The 24,675-nt window shown below is 30.6% G+C and overlaps 1 protein-coding gene across 50 annotated transcripts in view; it reads left to right on the top strand.

Annotated features, from left to right (window-relative positions):
- LOC106872489 (centaurin-gamma-1A) overlaps positions 1–24,675 on the top strand; it is a 168,006-nt gene that overhangs the window by 132,304 nt on the left and 11,027 nt on the right. For 10 of the 50 annotated variants that reach the window (XM_089364620.1, XM_089364597.1, XM_089364618.1 and 7 more), the window contains 5 exons: positions 5,352–5,438; positions 12,115–12,183; positions 12,745–12,846; positions 16,130–16,253; positions 18,197–18,322. In XM_089364620.1, coding sequence (XP_089220746.1) covers positions 5,352–5,438; positions 12,115–12,183; positions 12,745–12,846; positions 16,130–16,253; positions 18,197–18,322 — 508 coding nt within the window. Of the gene's footprint in view, positions 1–1,186; positions 1,289–5,351; positions 5,439–12,114; positions 12,184–12,744; positions 12,847–16,129; positions 16,269–18,196; positions 18,323–24,675 lie in introns of all 50 variants that reach the window. The other 40 variants (XM_089364619.1, XM_089364617.1, XM_089364612.1 and 37 more) reach the window with 7 other exon arrangements.

Raw genomic sequence — 24,675 nt, 5'->3', positions numbered from 1 at the left:
TATTAACCCAAACCTATACAATCTTAATTTACCTTTAATTTATTCGTTATTTTTTATAGAATACTTTTGGTGCTGGCCACTTCTATTCAAAGATCATTTCAAGCCCATAAATAAAAATATATTTAATTCATATAAATATAAATAAAAATATATTTGACTATCACTATCTGAAAGCAAGTCAAATTTAACTAAACTCAGTTCACATCAATAATTTGTGTGTGTGTGTGTGTGTGTGTGTGTGTGTGTGTGTGTGTGTGTGTGTGTGTGTGTGTGTGTGTATGTATGTGTGTGTTTATGGATTTATTTTGCAAGATTCTTGATGTGAAATTGTGTATTGAAACAGATATTGTTATTCTTGGGGATGGTCATATTTTACAATTAAACACATGCACTATGTGTGTGTATGTTTTTAATTGGCAAAATATGACCATCTCCAAGTATAACAATGTGTGTATATATATATATATATATATATATATATATATATATATATTGTGTAGGTAGGTATGTATCAGGGAATTTTATATAATATGTTGGGTCTTAACAGTAATTTTCTATGATGAAAGCAAAATAGTTTTTTTTGGCGGGGAGGGGGGAGTCCCTACTAATTTGCAGTTCAAATTAGGCAAACAGGAATTAATTTCTTCTGACTTATTCCATGTGTATGCCAAGCTTAATCCAAACTACTGACAACAACAACAACTAATTAAATGTCTGACTAGATTCAGTCTGGAAACTAGGATTTAGCTGAGGTTTTAAAAATTGATAATCAAGAGATAATCAAGAATGTTTTTAATCATGGTTTAATCAAATCAAACACCACAATCATTGGTAATAAATAACTATATATTTGCATATTTTCCTATATTAGAAAATATATGCTTAGCAGCTGTTCTTCTTAGAGTTCTTATTGTATCAATCTAATTTTCCTTTTACATTTCTCAAACTATTTTATTCATTTTGTCATTTTTATAGTTGCTACATTTTTATTTTTGTTTTGTTTTGTTTTTTTTTTTCTTCATCCTAATCCATCTACATTTCAGTTGAACAAGAAAACCAGAACCTAATATTTGATATCCAATGCTGTTGTGGTCTGTTGATAGTGAATTAATGCTTATATACACTTCTACTTCGATTCTAGTTGTTAGCATGTTGTTTCATGAATCTGACTGCTCATCCTTTGTAGGGTAAAATGGATAAGTTTATGATGGATTTCAGTATACACAACAGTAGTCCATTCACGCCTCTTCTGACTAGAATGGCACAAGTCCGATCCAGCCTGGTCATAGTAAGTGTCTCTCCTCCATCTGTTGGTCATCATATGTCTGTTAATGCAGTCACAAAACCTTGCCTCTTGATATTGCCACTTGTTCGACCAATAGCCACCCAAGTAATTGTCCCTCCCTGTCCTTGGTAGAGACTTGCTTAGACCAAACATCAATATCATAAAAATATGCTGTTGACAATTGTGCATGTAGGCTGATCAGTAAACAGCGCCCCCTGTCAAATATCTTTTCATCCCTCCTCATTAGAGGCTCAAGTTGAACTATTGTGGCTCTGAAGAGCAACATTGAAACAAATTGCATCAGGAGTGAACCATGTCAACTAAGTGTCTGCTTGTGAGTGTGTGCTGCCTCAAACAACCTTTGCATGAGCTAGCTCAACCCTGAACATTGCTCTGCGATCATCATCATCATCCTCATTATTATTCACTTAATTCCTTTTCTCATTTTACTCATAAATTATTAGAATTTCATTTCAGAAAGAAAAAAAAAAGTAATGAAAATTTATTAAATCTTTCATTGATAAATCACTTTTCTTCCTGCACCAATTACAAATTATATCAATATAAATAGCTATTAGTAAATTATTTGTTAGGGAATGCAATACAAAACACACAGAATTGAAAAATGAAATTATGCAATTTGATTTTATTCTCTCATTTAACCTATTTTACTATTAAAATTTTCAAAAAAAAAAAAAAGAAAAGAAAAAATGGTTAACCAATTCAAATCCTTAAAGTATGTTTTGCATTGAATATTTCTAAATTGTCTTTCATCATAAAAGCAGTGACTTGTATTTTCATTAAGTCTTTGATATTCTTATCCTCTTTTCAATTTATTATATTCATATTCTTTTACCCCCTCTAATAGATATTTTCAGTTATTTCTTATATAGATTAAGGTTTTTGTTCAAAGATTGGGAAGAGAACAATTTTTTTCTTCCTCAATCTACATAGATTGTTCAAAGAGAATCACATTTCAAAATGAATATCAAAAGCTTTACTTCATTCTAATTGCTTTGTATAAGTTAGTTGTTCTTGGTTGTAGCTTTCATTCTCATTTCAGTCTTTTCTCTCTCTCTCTCTCTCTCTCTCTTTTTTGTTTTTTGTCTGAATAAGTAAATTGCTCTTCATATTTGTATTTTTCCTTAGCTATCTTACTCTCTCATTTCCCTTCTTTCATTGCTCTTTTGTTGACTATATCTTATATTTTCTTTGCAAGTTATCTCATTTTTACCTCATATGCAGGAAATTGTTATGAACTAAAGTTATATTGTCTTTCCATCAAATAAGCAGTCAGTCAACCAGTTATATCTGTAATATTATACTATCATTCCATTTTTATTGAGATAATATGGCTAGATAGGTATTTTGAAAATATTTTTGGAGAGATACAAATACTGCTTTGTTTGAAAATCTTGGACTTGCTATACACTGGTATGATTTGCATTCATTTAGCTTTTGTTCTGCTTCTAAAATAGAGAAAATTTATGTCATTAATACATCATAGATTAGTAACATCTTTATTTCACACATACTTGCAGCACTCAAGGAATTTTCTTTACTGTTTGAGGTTGATTAACAAATCTTGTAGGAAGAATAAGCAAACTAAATTTTATAGTCAACTTGTTATTCAAAATTTTCATGTTGAAAACTATATTTCCTTATATTAGAACATTTCATTTCATTCTGGAATATGCATACACTTGCAACACCATTTTAATTGACAAGGGGCCACTCTGCATTGTAGTAGATATTGAAAAAAATGCACCTAATTTGTTCTTTCTTCACTCAAAAATTAAAAAGTTTTTTCCCCTTTCAGAGCCAGTTTTTTAATAATTAAAATTGAATTGTTATTAGCAATTCATATCTGTAATCTTGATTCAGTCTGTAACACTATAATTATTCTATATTACTTCTTTTATTCTGAGTTCTATTATAAAATTATATTTTTAAAAATAAGTTATTTGCTACATAATTCTTTATTTTATTATGATATTTTTCACAAAACAATATCTAAAAGCTACAAAAAGATTTTAAAAATAAAGAAAACATTTTGTTTTTTTTAAATTGAAATTATTGCTTTAAATTGATGTTCACAAACTCTAAGTTCTAGTTACAGTTACAAAATTTATGAATTATGCTCTAAAGTTTAGGCTCTGAGAATAAGAAGCTTTTTAATTTCTTTAGTAATTTAGTGATAGGGGTGCTGTTTACCCATATAAACAAAACAATATGTTGACAAACTCAATTTTTCCCGTTGTCTTTTATTTTTAAAAACAGTTTTATTGAGAACTTTCTGAAATATTTGAAACTTTCAAATCATGAACTTCTACTTTTGCAGCTTCACATTATTATTCCATTTTCACTCCTTCAGACTCCTCCATCTCAACCAATGAGCTCTTATTTAGGGATGACAAATTATTGGTTTTTTTGCTGTTAGATTTCCAGTTCAGTCTTCTGGCTTGCATTGTACAATTCCATCCATGAATTATATCCATTACTCATTCATCATGTATTAAACTTTAACATATTTCAAAATACCAAATATTGACTTCACTCGCAAATTAGTTTCTGAATTTCTAAAATATAATTCTGCATCATATTATCTAACATACCAAAATCATTCGACATGTTGTGTGATTTAAAAAATCATGTGGCGTATGTGTATATATATGTATGTATGTATGTGTGTGTATATATATATATATATATATATATATATATATATGTGTGTATATATGTGTATATATGTATGTGTGTGTGTGTGTGTGTGTGTGTGTGTGCATATATATATACATATATATATATATATATATATATATATATATATATATATATATATATCTTTTCCAAGTAACTCATTAGATGCATATCTTGTCTTTCAAATGTTCTATTATATGATTTTTTTTTTTTTTTGTACACCTTAATCTTTCACATTTCATTTTTTCACCTTTCCATGGACTGGGCATTCTATTTTCATCTCAATTCTTTTGAGAGATGAATAAAATAGTTTGTAATGATTTTAAACTGAAATCTATGACTTTTCAGTTTTACTTTTTACATTTTTGAATTATTGCATGCATGAGTGTGTGTGTATGTGTGTGCATGTGTATGTATGTATGAGGAGAAAACCAGTTGAAGCCATTTCATTTCATGCGTCTTCTTGAAAAAGCTATATTCATCAAATAGTCTCATTGTTTACTACTTCATAAACCTAATGTTAAATTTACTCTATGCTTTTATACATGAAATATAAAGTCAGTGTTGTTTTACCTTTAGACATAAGTTACAATAAACAACTCGCGTGTTTTCTCTCTGTTAAATTTCATTTTCTACCTTCCACTAATATTTTGAACCTTCAAATTAAAAACTAAGCTGAAAAAGTTTTGAATTCCTATATGTCCATCTTACATTGAATATACCTTATTTTATGCATATACAACCATCAATGTAATGGAAAATAAGAAATTTACTAAATTGACTTATCTATTTGCATCTGTTTTATTTGAGAGACTCAATGGTAATTTGATTGAAAGTTTTCATAAAGTGCTCTTTTGATATTTAATACTTTGTTGAATAAATTTTCAGGTGAATTTTTTAATGGTACATTTTTTTTGTTGTTGTTATTCTGTATATATTATCTGAAATGCTGGCAGCTGGTATCTCTATATGTGTATTCATACAGTAGCATGCTTGACCAGTTTGTTTAGTGTTTGATATTTATATAATGGCTGCATGAATATTTGAAACTGTCTTCTAACAGCATGGCTTACAACTTTTATGATTATTGTATATTTATTTATCTATTTATTGTTTATTAAATTTGCTATTGTGTATACTCAATTCTGGGCCTTTCTAGTTTTCATTCCAATCTTTCAAGAAATGCATGCCTGCTACTGGTTGCACTGTCCCAGTAGAAGTCACTACAGTGGTACTAGAGATAACTAATGTTTACTAAACCTTGGTGATCTGCACAAATCTGTGTAAAGTGTATATGAGGTGCTAAGGATCAGCCATATTGCTCTGCTGTCTGAACTAACCTATAAAACATATACTACGTTTCCAGGACAGACCGGAGGGAAAAGATTTACCTACACCAAGCAGTACGCCTACACAGAGTAGGAAAAATCGGCGGAGATCAAATCTTTTCAATGTAAGCAGACATTCCATATATGAAATCTGCATCTATCAGTTTCCCTTCCCTGATCATACATTTTTATTTTAGTTCTACCATCTCCATTTTCCCTTCCCACTAATACTTCTTTTCTCATCAGTTAAAATTTGGCCACATTTATTTTATATTTATATTATGGCATTGTCTTTAAGAGAGAACAAATTGAGAATAAGGTTGCTTTTGTCTTACATCTGAATATTTCCTCATCATTTTAATTCATGAAGTTTCTATACTGTGAAAATATAGAATCATTATCAAAATCTGTGTATTTTTCTTTTATTTTAAGAAGACATAATTGTCATATATCAAAAAGTCTCTCTCTCTCTTTCTCTCTCTCTCATGAATTATTATTTTAATATTAAAAAGAAAATTTTGGACTATTAAAACTAATATTTGTATTATTAAAAGTGAATATTCTGTAGTATGGATAATAAAATAACTGTGACCTAAATGCATCATTAATAATCATAAATTATTTTAGCCAAGTTTAAGTGAATGTTTGCATATTTCTGCTAATTCTTCTACAAATCTTGTTATTCTTATTCATTATATTAGTTTGGTATATAATCAAGTGTTAATGTTAAGTCTTTTTCATCCATCCAGACATAAATTATATTGGTGGTTATCTTATCAAGAGAATTATTCTTTAAAGAGATATTTCTTATGAAACCTTCAGCAAATTGAAGCAATGGCTTGTCTTAAAATAGTAATTGCAATGTGTGACAGTAGATAACATTTTCATCAATCAAATATTTGTAACTTGGCTTTTATCGTATCTTGTATGAAAGCAGTTATAGCTTGATAGTTTATCATACATACAACAATGGCACAAGTTTTCCCTTATACAGATCTCTTTTAGTATAAGTGAAAAGTTAGTTGGTTCAAGTGGATGGTTTTTTTAAACTCCCACTTCACATATGTGTCAAAAGTGGAACTTCTGGGGGAAGTTACCTGTATAGACTAGCATCCAATTTTAAGGTTTCTTGTTCTTATCTCTTATTCATTTTCTGCTGCAGACACCTGACTAAGCAAAGAGCCCCAGGAGTTTGGGGACTGGTTAATTTTTAGGCTTCTGTGTTTACCTTTAGTTGGTTGCATCCAGAAATAGTTTACTTGCTCTAAGTTCTATTAACTAAGCTACTCATGAGAACACTTCGTGAATTTAGTCCATTTACTCAACAATAAAATATCTCTAACATGAAATCTAAAGACTAAGAATTTAATTAGTTAACAAGATGAAAATATCCAATCAAAACAGAAGGTAGAACCAAAATTGCATAGTTGTTTGCTCTTTCTCCTTTTATAGCTTAAAATGCAAAATGAATAAAATAAACTGAAAGATAAATATTTAGAAGCAATCCGTAAATAATATTTTTCACTTTTTCTGATCTGTTAAATTATAATTTAAACTTTTCTCCATTTAATAATCTGATTAATGGAAGTGTGCGTTAATTTATTTTTTCCTGTTGCTTTACAAATTATGATGAAATCAAGCTAAAGCACTTCTTTTTTTATCTTTTCTATTTTTTTAAAACTTTGAATTAAACACATTTACACATTTTGACTGTGACTGAAAAATGTTTTTAAGTTGCTCTTATGAAGATATATCTCTAATAAAGTATTACAATCAAAGAGCTTAGATTAAACTATAATCATAATTAAGGTATCAAGAGCATTAACCGTTAGACTCGAAATTTTGAAAAGATTTCAATTATTCAATTTCCATGCTTGTAAAAATATCTCCCTTCCTTTTTCTTTTATCTTGAAGAAGAATTATCTTGCAGTTATAACATACAATTAATGTTATATACTGTCATTTTAAAAATATGATTTTTAAAACTACTTTATTCTGTTAAAACATATCCAACTAAATGTCTAAATTATTTTGCCTTACTTAAGTGTGTAAGAAAAGTATTAAAGCGAAGCTTTGTTGGATTAGTGGTGATATGAAACCAGCTGTTTTACTTATTTCAAAAATTCAAAAGTGAAGCAGTTTGTGAACATACAATCTTTACTTGAAATGTTTCCATTTCCAACCAGCTTCACCATAATCTCTACTCATATTATTAGAGTAATGTTGTTTTGTATTTACATATACAGGTTACAGGTTACTTTCAGATGAATTTATTTTGCAGTTTCACCATTTTCTTTTTTCTCAGTCAGTTCTAATAATAATGTCTTCTAATAAAGATGATGATGAAAGCCCTGTTGTGGTGAAATTTGCTTTAAATACAAACTAGATTTTTCAGATTTTTTTAAAACTCAGAGTAGATGCAGCAGGTTTGTTTGTTTATTGCTAACTCAATGCAAGCAGCATGTTAGAATGATGATAGTCAATCATTTATATAGAAACAAATTAAATTCCTGGTTTTGGTTTAATTAGAATTTAATTGTAAATTTTTCTTATCAGCTGATAAATCAGGAAAGGTAGAATTTTTTTTTATAGTTTATTTATCAAAATCACTTATTTCTAGAAATTTATGTTTACACCTCTTAGTCTGGAACTAGTAGAAGTAATATCAACCCTCATATCCATTTCACATGCATTTGTTAATTCGAATCACTTCTGTTTCAAACAAAGCTTTAAGCTCTAATTTTCTTTGCTCAGTAATGTTAATATGTTAATCCTGATTACTATTTGTTTAGAATCATATGAGGTCATACAGTTTTAAATATATAAAGCTATATTATTCCCATCATAGAGTCAATTTTATTTCCATAACTTATCTTTTAAATAAACTGATCTCCATGACAGTTAAGTTGTTAAAAACTGAAAATGTATTGAAAGACCCATTGTTGTTATCTTCTTTTAACTTCATAACATAGAAAAATAATGCTACTTTTGTGCTTGTAATGATCCCATCTATTTAACCAGATCTTCATCCCATTAATTCCAACCATTGCATTAATATTTAGGTCACATGCTAACAGTAATCATTTCAAACAATGCCAGATGTATTCTAAATCGCAATCTAACAGCTTCATAGCTATACTCTTTACATTCTGTTCATCCAATTTTTGGTAAATTTATATTACAAAGATTGTATCTTTTCATTATTTTTAATATTATTAACAGCTTCATTTTCAAATAATCTCCACCTTTCACTCTCTTGCAAATCTTTTGTTCCTCCCAACAGTTCTTTTGTATGTTTTCTTTTTCTGTTTCTGTTGTAAATAGATTTATTACCATGTTTTTTTAGATGGCTCTCATAATTCATTTTCTCTCTGTTGTGATAAAATGCTAAAAATTGTATCTCCTATTCCATTGAAGTGAATTTTCTTCATTATTGATGATTACTTTTAGAATCATCAAACATTGGTTTGTATTATTACTTCATAAACATTTACTATTTAAACAGAAGACAACTTAAAAACAAAAAAAGTAAAAAAAGGAATAGAATATCTTGTACTTATTTTCCTTTGTTGTTTCAAGAATTAATTTTAAATATATAAAAAAAAAACATCAGTGATTAAATTTTCTTTTTATTATTTTTAAAACAAATAATGAAAGAAATTAATTCTAAAACTAGAAAATATGTGGTCTAAGGTTATGTTGTGAGCTTTTGGTTTATTATTGTTGTTCTTGATGTTGTCATTATATTCCAATCAAGTTTTTCTTTATCTTATTAGATTCTAAGTTTCATAATTATTTTGCTCCACAAAACTTCTTTATTTTATACTTTATTTGATATTGTTGCTTTTGTATTTTGCAAACATCAGTTAGCAGCATCTTAATATTGGTGTTTTCTCTCAACACCATTCACAGCTTTCATTCCATTTGCTTTCTGTTGCCTGTATTTTAGTGTATTGTCCATGATCAGTTCTCTTGGACAGAATGTTGGAACATTTTCGTTTGTTTCATTGTCTTCTTGTTACCCTTATATTGCCCTGCTTGTTTCTTGAGACTTTTCAACTATTCTTTTTATTTTTATTTTTTCCCTTTGTTTTTATTTATTGATCCCTTAAAATCATCACTTCAATTTCTCTGTTGTTGCCAAATCGTATAACCAGACTCTTACTTTGCAGGAGGGTTCATAACGTTTTTGGCAAACTAGAAAGACAATGTGTCATAATCTAAAGAGTTACTTGGAAAAACTTATATATATTATTAAACATAGAGATTTTGAAGCCTATTGGTAAGGCTTTATCACAGAGACAAACCTTTTCTTCTGTTTGTATTAAATTGTTTATGATCATTTTACAAATTCTGTTCTTCAACTGTTACTTCTACATAGCTACATCTGAGGAGGAAGAAATCATTTCTTATATGAAACAGATTCAGTAGATTTTTTTTTTTTTTTGTCTTTAGTTGATATGTAAGCAAAACAATTTCGCTAAGTCTTCATAAGATTTATTCCCGTGGATATAAATGTTTTTCTTTCAAAATATTACTAGCATATTTTCAAGCGTAAACGAAGCTAAAATCAGTTAAACCTCAGTAATGCATGGCAGTTAACTTCTGAACAATTATTTGTGATTAAACAATACATTTTCAGTTAACATTATTATTTTAATGTGTATCTAAATATTATTAATATTGTTTTACAGAGATCAAAGTAACCGTTTAATAAGTTGAGTTATTTGTCAGTTGGAAAGATAGCTTTACTTTTACAAGGTGGATAAGATTAATAATTGTATCAGTGTAACACTTATTTCATTATCAGTTCTTTTTTAAGGGTTCCATTTTCATATAATGGATTTTATACACAACATACTATTTAATGAAATGTTTTAAAATTAGTTAATTATTATATAATTAGCAACTAAGTGTTTTCATTAGAAGTATATTACCAATCTTTGCTTGCTTCAGCTTAATTCTATGACCACATATACATGTCTATCCATGCTTGTTATCAAGTTTCATCCTTTTTAATCAATTTACAGTATTAAAAGAAATATGCGAACAATATATAAAATCCTGTTAAATGATATTCTAAACTCTCTCCAGTTTTATAGAAAGATCATTTTTGTGAACTTAGAGATTTTATTACAACATTGCTGCTATCTATACTTTTACAGTTAACTAGGTTTGCAAAATACTGTTGATTGTCTTCTATTAGTTTGTACTAATCTTTTTACCTTGACTTCCTACCCATTCGTGTCTTTTTTACGACACCTGTTTTCTCTGCCTCTTTTCTTAACTGGTTCTTGTTTTGCTTGTAATTTCTGTCCTGCTTTTAAGCTTAGTGAGTCCATGTCTTTAAATAAATCAGTTTATGGTATTTGATTGGTTTAATAAATAAAAATTAGAAATCCTTGTTTCTTTTAAATGGCTAAATCTGAAATCTCTGGGAGAAATCAAATAGGTCTTGCAATACTTGATGCTACTTTTTCCGTAACTAGTTTTAAATGGAAGCTGAAAACTAACCTCATACTTGATTTAATAAACACAGTAACATTTTAAAACTGTTTATAAATGAAAAACAAATAAATCAACTACTGCTCCTTTTATTGACTCCAGTGCAATAATGGTCAAAGTTGTCTTCAGAAGAATATGACATCAGAAAAGTCAGACTCTGACATTAATACTCTAAGAGATCTGACTGTCAGTCATTCACATTGTACAGGGAAGTAAATGTGAACTGTTTTCACCCCAACATATTTCTTCATTTTCTATCATCTTAAACAATTTCATAGTTGTCATGAATAATCATTTAGTAATCCTTGTTGTCTGTGTTTCAATCTGTAATTCTAGAATCTCTTGTGGTGATATATTCTTATAATGATTATTGTTGTTTAGCCTCATATCTCATCCCTTTTTGAACTATGGTCAAAGGTATTCTTGTTGTGACCATTTCATCTGTTTGTATATTTAGAACATGTCCACTATGTCCTTTTTTAAGACAATAGAAGAATTGGATTTCAAGGAGATATGGCTGCTATTACTCGTATAATGTGCAACCACATAGAAGTTTTCTTGCCAGCTTGACATTTTGTTTTTTGTTTTTTTTATATATAAAGATACTTTTTATCATAAAAATTATTTTTCTTGGCTTTTGAATGCAACTCACAAAATTTCAATATCGCTAACCGTGCGGTCATTGTTCTTTAGAATAGGAATGTATTGTGTCAAATTTAATGGCCAATTTTATGTAAGTGCAAAACATTTTGAGATTCCCATAGTAATCCTTTATCTTAGAAATGTGTAAGGAAAATAGAATTTTAAGTCTGAAATTGATCTAGATAATTCAAAGCCTATAACCTAACTCTTCTACATTAATTCTTCTACCACAGAAGTAGTAACAATTTTCTCAGAATCATTAAGAGATACTAAATGTTACTACTGTAAGACACTATGGAAATTATTGGTATTGCACTAATTAAATGAAATTTGATTACATAATAATTAATCATATACACCATTATGACATCTTTCTCTATTCATCATATTTTTCTTACTCTTTATATTTTGTTATTTGCGTATTATTTGTTCATACGTATGTTCAGTGTTGGTGTAAACAGGAGGTTATAAATGACAAAAATCAAATATAAATTTCTAAAAATAAAATCAAAGAAATTCTATTCTAAACAAAAAAAGGGAAGAATATGTATACATGACTACAGTCAAAAATATTTTCAGTCAACATTGGTTACAAATTTCCTTTTTGTTCATGTTTTCCCCCACTAATATTCATAACACTCTTTCTTACTACAGAAAAAGGATGATGAGAAAAAATTAGAAACAGAAAAACTAGGAAGTGGTCGAGTTATACCTATAAAACAGGTAATGGAAATGATTATTACTTTTTTTTTTTTTCTAATTGAAAGGTTAAAGCAGCTGGCCACCTACACTTTTCTCTGCAAAAATAGGGATAGTTTATCCTGTTCAGGCTATATTATCAGCATTATTCTGCGATTGAGAATTTAAACATCACTTCTTTAACTTTCTATAAAAAAGACATCTCAACGCTTCTAAAAGCAAGCTTCGCTTGCTTGTTTACGTTTGTCGTAATTTGAATTTAAAGCAATTCAGATTAAAGTTTTCTCTGTCTGAACGTCCAGAAAAAAATTCAACTCTGTATAATGTTCTCTTGCATTTTCAAGAATATAATGTATGTGCATGTATTTGTGTGTGTGTGTGTGTGTGTGTGCTGTAAAGTGGTTGGTGTTAGGAAGGGCATCCAGCTGTAGAACCCTTGCCAAAACAGATGACTGGGGCCTGGTCAGTCCTCCACCTTACCAGCTCCTGTCATAATGTCCAACCAATGCCAGCATGGAAAAACGGATGCTTGATGATGATGGTGATGATGATGATGATGATGATCTTTCCTGTCTTTTCATTCAGGGTTATTTATACAAACGAAGCCATGGCTTGAACAAAGAATGGAAGAAAAAGTATGTGGCTTTGTTAGATGATGGCAGATTGACCTATCATCCTAGTTTACATGTAAGTACTTGATAATATTTATGCAGTAACTAAAGTGTATTACTGTAAATCTATTAAGTTTAAATCATATGAAAGCATTTGAAATTTTTATTGTTTAACTTGAAGGTGTTTCTTTTCTTTGAACAAAGTTGCAGCAATTTTGTTGATTTACAGTTTCCTAACAATTAAAAGAAGTGAAAATGCTAAAAGTTTAAATTTGAACATAAACTATACATGTTTCTTGTAACTTTTATCTGAAACAAACTTTTAAGGGAGGTGTGTGTATATGCCCCCCCCCCCTTCTTTCAAGTGCACATGAGTTGGTTAAGCTGTTTGATACTAGTCACTTGCTTTGTCTTCTTTATACTCAAGTAAATCACATTAAACTTTTAGGATATTTTGAGAAACATTTAGAGGGAATTAAAATATCTTTGCCAAGACTGTTGATCTATTGAAACAAAATGTTTAATTTTCAGTAACATGAAAATGCAAGAGTTTAAAAGAAAAAATATGTATCATGTTGTCTCCTCAACAACAATTGAACCATGCAGCAACTGTCAGTTAATTTAATGCTCAAACTTCAAAATTATTGAGATTAAGTTAGGTAAACACACCATAAACTGTTTTATCTAAAATTTCTAACAATTATCTTGGCTACATAACATATGCCACGGAAGATTGTTAGAACACTCAAAAACAAATTTAGTTTGTGCAATCTGCCAGAAATAGCTAAAAACACCTTTTGAGCATGAGCGTAGTCGTTGCCAGAACCGCCTGGTTCTCATGTTGTCAATGTTGTAGTTTTATTCATCCAAAACCAAATAATAAAAGAAACCATATTTAAACGTGTAAGAAATCAAGGTAGGAATGAAGTTCCCTTTAGCACCATCTTTATAGAAACTTATAAATCATTTAACTCATTAATATTTTATGAGAACATAAGGCAATGAGCTTGGCATAATTGCTAGCACCCCAGGCCACATGCTTAGTGGCATTTCATCCATGCTTATGTTCCGAGTTCAAATTCTGCCGAGGTCAACTTTGCCTTTCATCCTCTCGAGGTCATTAAAATGAGTAACAGCTAAACAGTGGGTCGGTTGATATGATCGACTTAACCGTCCCCCCTCCGCTCTTTCTAAACTTCCTGGTCCTTGTGCCAAAATTTGAAGATAAAATTTTATAAGATTTTTCTGTGTATCATCAATCAGGTAAGTGTGCAAAGGAAAAAGGAAAGTATACCATGACTGAAAACCCCTACAGTGACACTTGCTACCTGTTCTCAATAAAATCCTTGCACAGGTAATACTAAAGAGACTTGATCCTGTACCACAGTGTGAATTTAGACTTGGTATATGATTTTGCTGTGAGTCTGAGAGAAGCTCTTCTCGTGCAAGCTCACCTCTCCTCCTCACTAGTTCACTTTTTCACAATAATAAACCCCTGTCGAGACAGCTGCAAGATATTGCAAAACACCCACTTTTTCAAATTAATTAAAGAAAATATATCCGACTTGGATTGTTTGAAGTGTTTGAAATTTAGTGGAAAAGCTTGATGTTAGATTTAGATAAAGTTACAGATGTGAGTAAAAGTTAGGACTTAAATGAAGCTAACATATTGACTTGACATCTAAAAATATGAATAGTTAAAGTAGTGGAGAGATTAAATGTTTATAGAAGAATATATCTATTTATGCATACACACAAAAAACAAAAAAGATAATAATTTTGATGAAGTGAAAAACATGGGATTTTGTAGGCCTAAAACACTCATTTGCAGAATTGTGTGTGCATATATATATATATATATATATATATATATATAAGAAAATGAAGAATAAGGCAGGATGCTAAACTGGAAGCATGTTTTAATAAAGATTTCTAACCGGCTTTCATTGCGAAGCAAATTTTCAAGGAGAATGAAAATGTTTTTTTACAAAGAAGTACAAAATGAAGAAAATAATATATAAAAAAAATAATATATAAAAAAATAAATATACCAATACATTATATTGTCTTTGAGCTTTTGAAGTTCAATGGTAGTTCATGTAGATAATGGTTGGAAAAATAAGGATGCATGAGAATTGAGAGTTGTGTTAGGTTTAAAAAAAGGTTAAAAGTTTGTGTTAAGCAGGAAGTGTGGTGTCAAAACAGGAAGTGTGTGTAAGGGGAGACAAATGTTTCTAGTTGGAGTTATGAACTCTTTTTCAACAGGAAGTTTATGTCTTGAAAAAGAGTTCATAACTCCAACTAGAAACATTTTCATTCTCCTTCTTGAAAATTTGCTTCGCAATGAAAGCCGGTTAGAAATCTTTATTAAAACATGCTTCCAGTTTAGCATTCTGCCTTATTCTTCATTTTCCTATTATTTCTCCACGTGCGGTTAACACAACCCCACTATTTACTGACTTATATATATATATATATATATATATATATATATATATATATAATTTTCATCTTATTCAAGAGAGTATAATTTAACCAGTGAGATAAGCCATAACAACTCTCTCTTGTTTAAGAATGAAGTCATTGGTAATTGAATCTAACTATTATTTAGATAGTTTTTATAATGAATAAATATTAGCAAATAAAAAATAACATTATTGAAGAAAGATATTATAAACCTATCTCAGTCCAAGACATTCAGGGTTGTTCACAACTAAGATATCTGCAGAGTTTGTTTCTGTGAATTCTTTCTTTCATTGTTGTCCATATTCATTGCATTGTCTTTCTTTCATATTTTCTCTTCTCTGCTGCTCTCTGGCTTATTCCAGTGATTCATCCTTCTACCCTTACCTCTTCTTTTTCTCCGCTCTTGTTCTCTCTCTCATTTTAGCTCATGTTATCTGTCTGTATTTTACAAAATCAAGTAAATAAATAACTGGTCCGATCTTCATTGATAGCAGATGACAATTTAACAGAGGCACCTTAGTGTGTATGCTAAAAATCAAGTGTTTTCCGTCACCTACTTACTATAACCACCATCACCACCACCATTAACTAACATCCCTACATACAATCCACCATTTTAATGACAAACTATTACAGTTCTCAGTATATCACTTGTGGTGGCTAAGGCTTATAAGTCTGTGGGTTTCCTTATTTTTCCCTCTGTAAATGGAAGCTTTTTTTTTTAAGCCTCATGGACATTATGGGGCACAAGCATATTAATATTGTAGATATGTGACTCTTTGTTTTTAATTACTTCATCTTATTATGACTAATAGAATATTAATATCTTTTGATAATAAATTTTGAAAAAAAATTAGAATTTTCCTTCTATGATTGTTTTATCTTTTTAACAGGACTATATGGATGAAGTGCATGGTAAAGAGATTAATTTGGTGCGGACGACAGTGAAAATTCCTGGTCTGCGACCAAAGGGCAGCCGAGGGATATCCACCAATCCATCTGTAATGGGGCCAGCAAGTATGACAACAAATGGTATTTTCTGTGCTTTAGTCTTAGGAATATTTTACTCGTTAACTGCTCTGCAGATTATATTCTAAAGCCAAAGTTTTATCATAGCTAGAAATTGAGATTTATGAACCAGTTTGCTTGTATTACTTGGTAGGTTTAAAATCTTCAAACTGTATTGTTTCTGTTAATAACTTTAGAAAGATTTATTTAGCTCTTCTTTTTTTTTATTTTTTATATTTTTGTTTACATAAATAATTCATGTCACTCTTCAAATGTTAAAGACTGAATGCTTAAAATATAATCAATCTGTTGTTGTTGCTGTTGTTAGAGCAGTAAATAGATGGGTTTGTCATCTGGCTTCATGTTATTGCAAAATCATTATTTCATGTGACACTGTCCCATTCACTTTTCCTAACTAAACCATTCCTTAGTAGCATTTGCTATAGACTCTATTAGCACTTTGAAGCACACAGTCCTTTTGTTGAAGAACTGAAATCATTTTGACCCTCATCAACAGCTGATGAAGGGACAGTTGTGTCTATGTTTCTACTTGTGCTCTTCATTTTGACTTAATATCTGTGCTTATTTATATTCTATATGCATTGTTCTTTAACCCCAGCTCAGCCCTAATTGAAACAGGCCTGAGATCCAAACAATTGGTAGATTCAAATATTTTGTCTTATTTTCAGACGTATTTTTAGTCCTACATTGTTGAATCTGCATTTTTTATTTTTAGAAACAATAAGGTCTGATTTGAGGGAGATTTGGCTGCTAATTCCATGAGGTTGATTTGATCCCATTTGATAACATTGAATATGTGTTTATGTTTTACTCCAAATCTAGCCTGGGTGGGATGATTTTTGCTTTAGAAATTGATTTTTATAGTTGGTTACCCTTGTTACTTCTGACCACTCATTTGTGAAGTAGGAGCAGAATCGGTTTCTATCAGTTCTACCATTGATCTTTCTTTGGTTTGTCTATCTTTCTCTGTCATAGAGTAAGCTTTGGACATGTTCTCAATATTAATGATAACTAATGCTAACCATGAAGACAGTAACCTTAGAAAATAATGGTTACTTTCAATCATAGAATTGGATTTGATGTACTTCCTTTCTAGATATCAAAAACATGCTGCACTCTCTTCTGAGACAAGGCTGGAGTTTTTGAATTTTGACCATTATTATAAGTTAGGAGCCTTTTTGGCAAAAGCAGAAGTTTTACCATTGTTGCCTTGTAGCATCAGTTGCTATTGATATGGCCAACTCTTTCAGAATAAATGAATGGATGTTTCTGGTATTAGAATTGGTAAATGCACTGGAGTGTTCATCTCATTTGGGGATTGAGATCTACTTGAGATTTATTTCTCGTTTCTGTCTTGACCTCTCAAGAAATATTCAAGTTTAACTTCAACATTTTAACGTGAATTTTATGAAAATAATATTGATATTATTTTGCAATGTAATGAGAAATTTTCTCTGAAATACTCTAATGTAAAATTAATCCTGTTTTGTTTTTGTTTTCTCCTATCTGCACTATTTCTTCAAAGAAATTCCACAGTAAATTCAATAAAGGACCTTTCATCATCATCATTTTATTAACTTAGGATTCTGTGTTGCTAGAATTTTTCTTTTCATTTTACAGAAAATTTAATTGTATTTAATTTATAGAATTTAACATTTAGTTTTTCATTTGAAATTTTTTTGTCACTTTTCATTCCTAAATAACTTGGAAAACATTTTTGTTCCCCAATAATTTTCAGTTTAATCCCATTTTCCTTTTTGAGGCTAAAGCAAAGAAATCCTGCAGCCACAAGTAATGTTTTGTGACCAAATTTAATGTTGTGTTTTGATCTCTTTTTCCTAACTTGGAAAGTTAGCAAATTAAGTAAAAAGGATTTCAAAAGACCAGGAAAAAAAAAAAAAAAATGTTTATCCTTTTTTTTTTTTGCATAGGTAAAAGTACCAAAGAGAAAGAAAATGTTATGTTAACAGCATATGATGGCCTTCGAGATGGTCAGCAACGGTTACAGACTAATATGGATGATGCAATTGTGATTTCTAACTCCTCTATTACTCTTGGTCAGTAGAAAAACAATTTCATTAATTTTTACTGTTATGTTTGTTTTGTTGAAATATTCATACTTTATTTTCTTGTTTTGTTCTTTATTTTTAAATCCTTAAATGACGTAAGATTAACCGAAAATATTTGACCCTCATTTAAAGGATCATTTCTAATTATATTGTAATCACTATCACCATTATCATCATCATCACCATCATCACCACCACCACCACCACTACTACCTCCTTTCCATGTTGAGTGTGTTGGATCTCCCAACTCTGTATCCTCTTTTCTGAGACCAGGGGGTCCTTCAGAAATGACCTACTACTACTTTCCTAGTTCAATAAATGCAAAAGATGGTTATTTGCCTTTTACACTTATTTCTGCAGAAGAATAGACCCTGTAGTACCATGCCCTTTCATAAGGTCAAACTGCATTCAAAGCAACTCAAATCTATCTTACTCTAACTTTGCCTTCACACTTTTTATTATCTTTGTAACTTGATCCATTAACCTGAAAAACTCTTTTCTTCTTTACTACATCTTATTCAGTAATTGATGATGGAACTGCTATACCATTGACTACAACACTTTCAAGTCTAATCAGTTAATCATGTGACTAATATGACATATAACATCAATTTCTCCTAATATTTTTTCATCACCTCAGCAAATATCTTTGAAATACTTAGATCTGTCCTTGCTGTCATTCACTTAATTGTTTCACTGACTCTCTCTCTCTCTCTCTCTCTCTCTCTCTCTCTCTCTCTCTCTCTCTCTCTCTCTCTCTCTCTCTCTTCTTATGGCTTTCCTCTTGTTCCAGCTGTGATTATACTCTATATTTTATTTATTTTTCCCCTTTCTCCCCAACTTCTCTTAATGAAGGGTTTGTGGTTCTTTCTCTTCATTGTCAGTTGATAACTAAATGTGTCTGTATTATTCTAGAAACACTTCTTTCTAATTACATCGGCCAAAAGTCACATTAGAACGAAATTAATGGAGCTGTTATACTCAGAATAAAGGCAGTCTTTCTGTGTTCAATACTTTACTCTTAGGAAACATCATTGCATAATGCAACAAACATTTTCAGATTGTATTTGAAAACGTAAGATATTTTGCAATTTGCATCAGTGAATGTGATTTAATGACTGATGTGAAGACATCATAAACAGACACATATGAAATTTATCACTTGTCTCTTGGAGAGATAACAGATATTTTATTTTGGTTTGAGCCATTAAGGTAAGTTTGGTGAGGGTTTTAATATGTTCTTGTGAACAAATATCATCATTAGAAACTGGAAAATATTATTATTGAATTAAGAAGATTTTTAATTGTCCTACATGTAACAATGCTTGTGAATATATTTCAGTATATTTTTAAAAAATAAAAAGCAGTTATACTTGTAACAAGTGAATATATTAAAATGGGTGCTATAGAGCAGTGCTCCGCAACCAGTAAAATGTTTGGAATACTCTCAGTGTTTGTTTTTAACTGTGAAAATGATACAATTATTAATAATCAAATTGTTTTTCAAGTAGCTGTTGTCAATAGTCATCATCATCATCATCATCATCATCATTGTTGTCATTATTTATGAGAAAATGAAATGATGGAAGACCATTTGTGATATAAAAATAAATAAGACTAATTTATATTTGAACTATATTAATCTTTTATCATCATTCTGTTGCCCTTCTCTCAAGTCATAATCTCCTCGTAGCGTTCCTCTAATGCTTGCCTTCTCTTTCTTCCATTCTCTCACATCCATGGACATCAAATGGATGGTAAGACATTTTTCATCCACTTTATCCCAGTATAGTAATTAAATGCACTAATATTTATGTTGTTGTTGTTGTTGTTGTTATTATTGTTGTTGGTTACACAAAGTGTTTTTTGTCTTAGTTAATGATGCATGAATCAAGAATTTAGTATATTCCGTCACTATCATGTTTCTTACAAAACAGAAATGAAATATGTGTGTGTGTATTTATATTTGTTTTAGATGATGGTGATTTCACTTACTGCAATTCTCATAACCTGGTGTAGAACTCAATAGGAATATGCTACAGAATGAAGCATTAGTCAAGTACAGAGCTGTAATAAGAAAATGAAATGAGACAAAGGAATAAACAATTATCTTATAAATTTCATTAGTTGTTTCTGCTGAGAAATGCAGTGGACTCATAGTTGAGTACCTGAGTAACATTCTCATAGCTTCATTGGAACCTCAAATATGAAATGCAATTTAGGCAAAGAATTACATTTATGCATATATAGGGAAAAGCATTACCAATGAGAAAGCAAACACCTATTAATAGGGCTCCTCCTATTAATAGAATAAGATTAATTCTAAATTGTGAATAAAGCAGATATTTAGATAAAGAGTAATTAGATCTGACGGTATATATATATATATATATATATATATATATATATATATATAGAATATGAGGGATTTAGTTCACTGGTGATCTAAATGAATAGGTACGCTGAGTAAGTGTTATAATTGGTCATTCGTTATCTTTCAGCTGAGCCTGGAGCTAGGAATCCATATTAGGCTTCCAAGTCAGGAGGTATATATTATATAAGAGAAAAAAGGACAGCAAAATCCAAGGCAGGACAAGTATCTGAAGTCATTTAGAATATTTAATTAGGGCAAGGTGAATTTGAAGTCTTACGGCTGTTTCTGGGATATCCCAAGTGATAGGCTAGCGTGTTCGTACACTAGTTATTCCATCATCAGAGACAAGGTGAGTATGTATGAAAGTTCTAGACTGGGAAATTCACTGGAGAATAAAGTTCACAGCTCATCTTCTAGAGGGTATGGATAAACACAGACATACAAATACACACACACACACACACACACACTTATATATATAATTGAAAAAAATTGGAGTCAACAAGAAGGAGTATGGTTGAACATTTATTTTCAATCACTACAATTGTTTCTATGCAACATAGCTCTCCAGGTGTGCAGGTACTTGATTAATCAATCATCTCCCTGCATTATGTGATCTAGTGGTGTTTCCTCAGGCGATATGTAAATATTGTCTCTGTAAGTTTGTCCAATTTAAAGGCGGACAAGCTTTATACTGTACTCTACTATGTTCTTAACAGAATATACTATAACTATATATATACACACGTATGTATGTATATATATATACATACACTCACACATATGCACACACACACACACACACACACACACACACACACACACACACACACGCATGTATATATATTTTTATTCTTTGCCCCCCCCCCCCCAGGGTGGGCAAGTGGAGAACAACCTGTGTGTGCATGTTTCAGTGCTGATAGAAAGTTATGGGGGGAAGTGAAAAGGATGTTGACAGATGGTAGAATATACCAGAACAAAAAGCATAAAACCCAGCAACAAGGACAAAAAGACGGATGACCATAAACCTTGGAATGTGTGTATGTATTTACTAGCATTGGGTGACATAACATCATCATCATCATCATCATCATGATAAATAGTCATACATATATATATACACACACATACATATACATACACACACACACACACCTCTACACCTACACCACCACTCCTGGACATGAGTGTGTGTGTGTATATAGGATTTATGTTTGTATGTTTATGGAAAGATGATGTTTCTGTTATGAGTATATTTCTTTTTAACCTTTAAACATTTTCTTTAAATATGGCAGCTTCCTTTTTAATACAAATTTATATATCTTTTAATTTGATGTACTTATTGTTGATATATTTTGTTGTTATTTTATGAAAATTCTCTGTAACACTTTCATTTCCTACCCTTCACAAATTATATGCTTTTGTGTCTTCTGTGAAAGATGTGTGTCCATACACAAAGAAAAATTTCGATACAAAAAATCTCTGCCAACACTTGTTGATGGTTCTGGGATGAAGAAGGTGAGAGCTGGCAGAATTGCCAGAATTGCCAAAATGCTTAGCAGCATTTCATCTGTCTTTATGTTTTGAGTTCAAATTCCACAAAGGTTGACTTTGCCTTTCGTCCATTCAGGGTTGATAAAATATGTACCAGTTGAGTACCCTGTGGCGGGGGGGGGGGGGGGGGTATGGAATTGACTCATCCCTTCCCACTAAGTTGCTGACCCTGTGACAAAATTTGAAATTGATTTTAACATTTGGGTCAATACCATCCGTATATATGAAAAACACCTCTTTGAAATGGAAAGAGAAATGTGAGGATTTCATTAGTTGTTCAATATTGGTTTCATTGTTTCTTTGGTAATTTAAGAGTAACTGATTCCAGAAACATCCTTATTATGTGCAGTGAGCTGGCAGAGTTGTTAGCATGTCTGACGAACTGCTTTGTAACATTTCTTTCAACGAATTACATTCTTAGTTCTAATTCTACCAAGGTCAACTTTGCCTTCCTTTTTGGGTTGTTAAAATTAAGTCCCAGTCGAGCACTGGAGTCGAGGCAATCCACTAACTCTCTCCATTTGAAATATTATTACTAGTTTTCTATCAACGTGTAAAACCCTATATGGAGTCAAAATTTTGTCAAAGGGGAAAACCCTCTCCATAGTTGCTCAACATGTTAAAGGTAACAGCCAAATTTCTCTTGAATAACACTGTATTGTCTGAAGTTAAAAGGGGCTTTGAACAGTGTGTGTGTGTCTGGGCGTATGACAAACTTGGAGAAAACTTACTGGAGGGAAGTGTTTCTCCTTGTAAAAATAAATGATTGTTTTATTAAATTAGGTTGTAAAGAATATTTAATGACTCCGCCTCACCATATTGTTGATATATTCTGGTGGCATTTCATTGTAACATCTGCATGTACACTCAAGTTAACAAATTGATATAAAACAGTAATTCAAATAGCTCCCATTAGAACTGTGTCCAGCCTCATAGCATAAAATTATTCCATTGTTTGAAATAGTTGATATTTAGTCATATAAATATTAATTATGCGAACTAGTTGAGATTAAAAAAAAACAAAAGTGTCAGCTTTCATCTCCATTAACGTATACAGAAAATAGTCCACTAATGTTTACTCCATTCCTCTATTACTAAGCATTTTCCCTTAGTATACGAGAAGTAGTAGTTATAATGTAACTAGTAGAATTTCATTTTCCTACTATATGACTCACAAAAGTAAACTATAACTTTTCTCTTTTGCAGTTAGTATAGTAATATTATTCACTTTTTTATGTATTTGTTGTATTTTTAATTTGCATGTGTCTTAAATCTTTATACTTTTAACTTTATGAGATAAATAGAACTAAAATTCACTTTTCATTTTGTTTCTTTTTGTTTTTGCATTTTGTTTCATTTTTTTTTTGTTTTTTTTTTGTCTAACCTAATTTTCTCTAATATTCTTTGTATTATTTTCCTCTGTATATTCCATGAATTTTCCTCTGCATTATGTTGCATTACTTGTATCACCCTGACTGCTTTTTTCACTTGCTCATTATACAGTTCTTCATAGGCCCCTTATGCTGTTAATAATTTCTTGAACCATCTTTAAGCTCCTTACATTGACATTGTGCACTTGTTTTCCTGTGTTTGTATATTCGGGGGCTTTTTTGTTTAGGGGCTAGATAAAAGTTAAAGTATTAGAATCACAATCGTCGGATTAACTAAATCAATTGATGCTGATGTTCCTACATGGCTTCAGACCAAAACTGAGATCATTAAAAAAAGGAAAAACTCATTATCAAATTCTAAATTCACTTTTACTGCTTTGGATTATTCTACACACTTGACATCAATTTATGCTAACAACAAGCAAATTAACAAAATCCTAACTAATCCTAACCCTCATGTCAAGCCCCCCCCCCCCATATTCTTTCTTTATATATTCTACTCACTACACATCAGTGTGATCTTCACTGAGATCCAGCTCACTCACTCGTCTCCCCCACCTCCACCCAACTGCCTTCTGCCAACTCTTCAATATTACTTGACTTGTACTTGTTGTTGTTGTTGTTATCATTATTATTAAGTCAAAATTAAAAGAAGAGTACCATTGTTATCTAGTGAACGATATTTTCGACATCTTGTGTGTCGAAATATCGTTCACTAGATAACAATGGCACTCTTCTTTTAATTTTGACTCTATATCTTCAGGAGGAGTTACCTCAATCCTCTATATTATTATTATTATTATTATTATTATTATATACATATTTGATATCATACCTAAGTCAGAAAGGATTAGAGGATCGGCAAAAACATTTGAGCAACAGATAAAATGTGTTGCCATATTTGTTCTGATTCTCTGTGTTGTGAGTTCAAGTCCTACTAAGAGGAACTTTACCTTTCTTCCCACCAGGGTTGACAAAATAAAGTACCAGCTAAATACTGAGGTTGATTAAATGAAATCAGT

Source organism: Octopus bimaculoides, chromosome 16 (assembly GCF_046866305.1).
Source record: "Octopus bimaculoides isolate indiv1 chromosome 16, ASM4686630v1, whole genome shotgun sequence".
In the NCBI taxonomy this organism is placed as follows: domain Eukaryota; kingdom Metazoa; phylum Mollusca; class Cephalopoda; order Octopoda; family Octopodidae; genus Octopus; species Octopus bimaculoides.
The sequence above is the reverse complement of the archived record's forward strand: the minus strand, read 5'-3'. Positions and strand labels throughout refer to the sequence as shown.